We start from the raw sequence: 2,971 nt of genomic DNA, 5'->3' as shown, positions 1-2,971 counted from the left end.
TAGTAATGACACTAGGTACACGTAGTTACTCACAGTTCATGGCTTATCCTAAAATAGATAATCAATAAATCCTATCATTTGTATTTTGAATTAATTTCTATTCGGAATATAAATGTGCTATGTTTTTAAAATAAACATCCCAAAGATGCCCATTGTTGTAATATGATGGATATCAAATTCAAATTGCGCCAAAAAATAATCACATGAGATTCCACACAATATTTGCATTATAGTTTCATTCAAATTTGTCTCAAAAATAAAGAAAAGACTTGAATACTTACTTCTGTAAACACATCGAAAATAATTGGTTATTGAACCGATTTCATGTCATTAACGACATTCTTTGACTTACCTTTGGAACAAACAAATGGTTTCCAGCCTATCGAATTTATAATAAATTAAGATTTTTTGCTATTGAATTATTTTAAAAAACTGATTCTGTTTATTCATGGCGTTCAAATCATTTGTACAGAATAGAATAAAGTTGTCTGTGGTTATTTGATAAATCTGACTATAAAATTGATAAAACTTAAATTTTGATTGAAGCAAGATTTTTGAAAAATAAATGCATATTTTTGAGATTCACACACTAAAGGGCCAGTTTTTTCTATACTCTTCTGATGGTGTATTCTATGAAGTTTCACAAAGACGTTGTTTAGCAAGCAATTCATACATAAGTAGTGCGAGGTGATTAGAATCGCTGTTCAATTTTTGTTTGTATTCAAACCCTTATCGCCTAAAAAAACCAGCAATTCCACCCAAAATCGATCCAATAAATACGCCCACGGGACCAAATTCTGAACCAATGATTGCACCTGTTGTTGCTCCAACTAGAATGATCACTGGTTTGCTAGTGTTTCCATTGTGCAAATTAGCTTTTTCCCGAAATGACAATCATCATTTGTTATACTGATTAGCATTAGGGTACTCAATACCATACTCACAATAAAAACCTTCTCCTTCACACCGTTTTCTCGATCGAAGAAGACGAATTTTTCTTCGATGGCACTTTCGATTTTATATTTGAATTGAGCAACAAGTTCATCGCCGCCGAGCTTTGGCCTTTCTGTAAACTATTTTAAATATGTAGTGAGATTAAAGCAAACATTCATTTCATAAATTGATAGACAACAATAAAATGATCAAACAAATAAATTTGAGTAATACGTTTCATCAGATACCTTAGCAATTGCTGTTGCCAAAGCATTTTGATGATGAATCATAAGTTCTGATTCACTGAAATATGCATCCATTGCATCAAGTGATTTTCGCATGGAATCACCATAAATGTTCAAGCAATCGTTTTTTAGTATCAAATATCCTGCTTCTGCTGTTGCCTTTTTTAATAACACGTATTCAATTATCATTAAAAATGCAGTTGTGAAAAACAGTTCGTACTAAAAATGCTTCGATTTTCGTAAAATCCAGTATACTCACCATCAGAATCGTTTTTGGTTCAGGCAATATGTCACTTTGACATTGAAAATGCCAGTGTATGTTTGAATATACTGAATCCAATCACGTGTGCGTAGCTCTTGGCCATTGACCTTCTTGATGATCAGATTTTCAGGAGCAAAAATAGCTGGAGCCAATTCTTTGACATATTTAATGAATTCTGATTCGATTTGTTGTAATTGAACGATGAGGTTTCCACCCTGTGCTACAGCCATGCCTGGGGAAGGCATCAAAAATGCCGTTATTTCTTCAAAACTTGACTTTATGCGATCTCTTAACATTCGTTTCTCGGGTGTTTGGCCGTTGTCTTTGCTCAAAATTTTATCGATCACTTATTGCCCATTCCATCCGTAGCCAGTTTCAAATGAGTTGGGCCAGTCGCGAACGATGAACAGCAACTTTTGAAATGGTTTTTCATTTGATTGGCCAAGTACAAGTTTTCCATATTCACTGAACAGTTCTAAATGCTGTAGATCGTCCTCTTGAACATTTTGCATCAAATTGTAGCACTGCACGGAAGCGAGCATCATGCTCAGTGCAAAGATCGTAATACAATCTTTCACACTGCTTCGATTGTCAAAAATCCCTTGGGTGTCAAGCAGAATGATGGCCAATTCTTTGCCGTTGTGATCATGCGTAAAAACATCGGACCACATCCAAATTCCCGTCGTTTCGGGCTGTTGACCACCACGCGACTTGAATCCACGTTCAACATTGAGCTCCGTTAACCAGTCATTCACATTTTTCTTCGTGTACTCTCAAATATATTATCGTAAAAAATTCCAAACACAATTATTTTTCATAGCGTATTTTGAGCTGACGTTAGCAGCACTAACTAACGTCAGCTGCTGACGAGTATGCGTTGCGTTGTTTTAACGCATTTGCAGTATAAAAACGAAGAGGCAAGCAAACATCTCATTGGTATGTTTGGAGAATATCTCGTTTTTATACTGCAAATGCGTTAAAACAACGCAACGCATAATCGTCAGCAGCTGATATCAGCAGCTGACGTTAGTTAGTGCTGCTAACGTCAGCTCAAAACACGCTCTGTTATTTTCATTATAACAAGTCGATTAAATTATTATATTATTATTACCTGCTTCTAAATATCTAAGGAAAAAGTTCATCAGAAAACTCTTTCCTTTCCGGAATGCACCAGCTATTGAAACCACGACAACATATCGATCTCTTATATCGCTAGCACCCAGGATCCGTTCCAATTCAAAAAAATGCAGTTCAAATGAATGATTTGATGGAGACACAATTTGAACAGCTTGTGGTGATTCCTCCATTGCACTAGATTATTATAGTGGACTAATCAATCGAAAATCGATTGGATGTATCAAAAATGTGATGATTATCACCAACTATTCGGATAAATTTTTATATTACAACAAGAACTTGTACTGATTTCAATTCGGGATGAACAGAATGAACTTAACTGGTTAACGTTTCACACCGCAATGAAGTCGGAGCACGATTCACACATACAGTATATGTATTTTTCATGTAGACT

The 2,971-nt window shown here is 35.2% G+C and overlaps 1 protein-coding gene across 1 annotated transcript; it reads right to left on the bottom strand.

Annotated features, from left to right (window-relative positions):
- Window positions 1-1,439: 1,439 nt before the first annotated feature.
- LOC129565605 (atlastin-like) lies at window positions 1,440-2,747 on the bottom strand. Its single transcript, XM_055440624.1, has 3 exons — window positions 2,552-2,747; window positions 1,811-2,212; window positions 1,440-1,672 (listed from the first exon to the last, which is right to left on the bottom strand). Exons 1-3 carry the CDS (start codon window positions 2,745-2,747, stop codon window positions 1,440-1,442), a joined length of 831 nt encoding a protein of 276 aa, XP_055296599.1.
- Between the last annotated feature and the right edge of the window lie 224 nt (window positions 2,748-2,971).

The sequence above is a fragment of the Sitodiplosis mosellana genome, unplaced genomic scaffold (genome assembly GCF_009176505.1).
Source record: "Sitodiplosis mosellana isolate CC-2019 unplaced genomic scaffold, AAFC_SMos_1.0 Smas_scaffold_3, whole genome shotgun sequence".
Taxonomy (NCBI): domain Eukaryota; kingdom Metazoa; phylum Arthropoda; class Insecta; order Diptera; family Cecidomyiidae; genus Sitodiplosis; species Sitodiplosis mosellana.
Note: the sequence above shows the minus strand (reverse complement) of the source record. Positions and strands in the feature narration are given on the sequence as shown.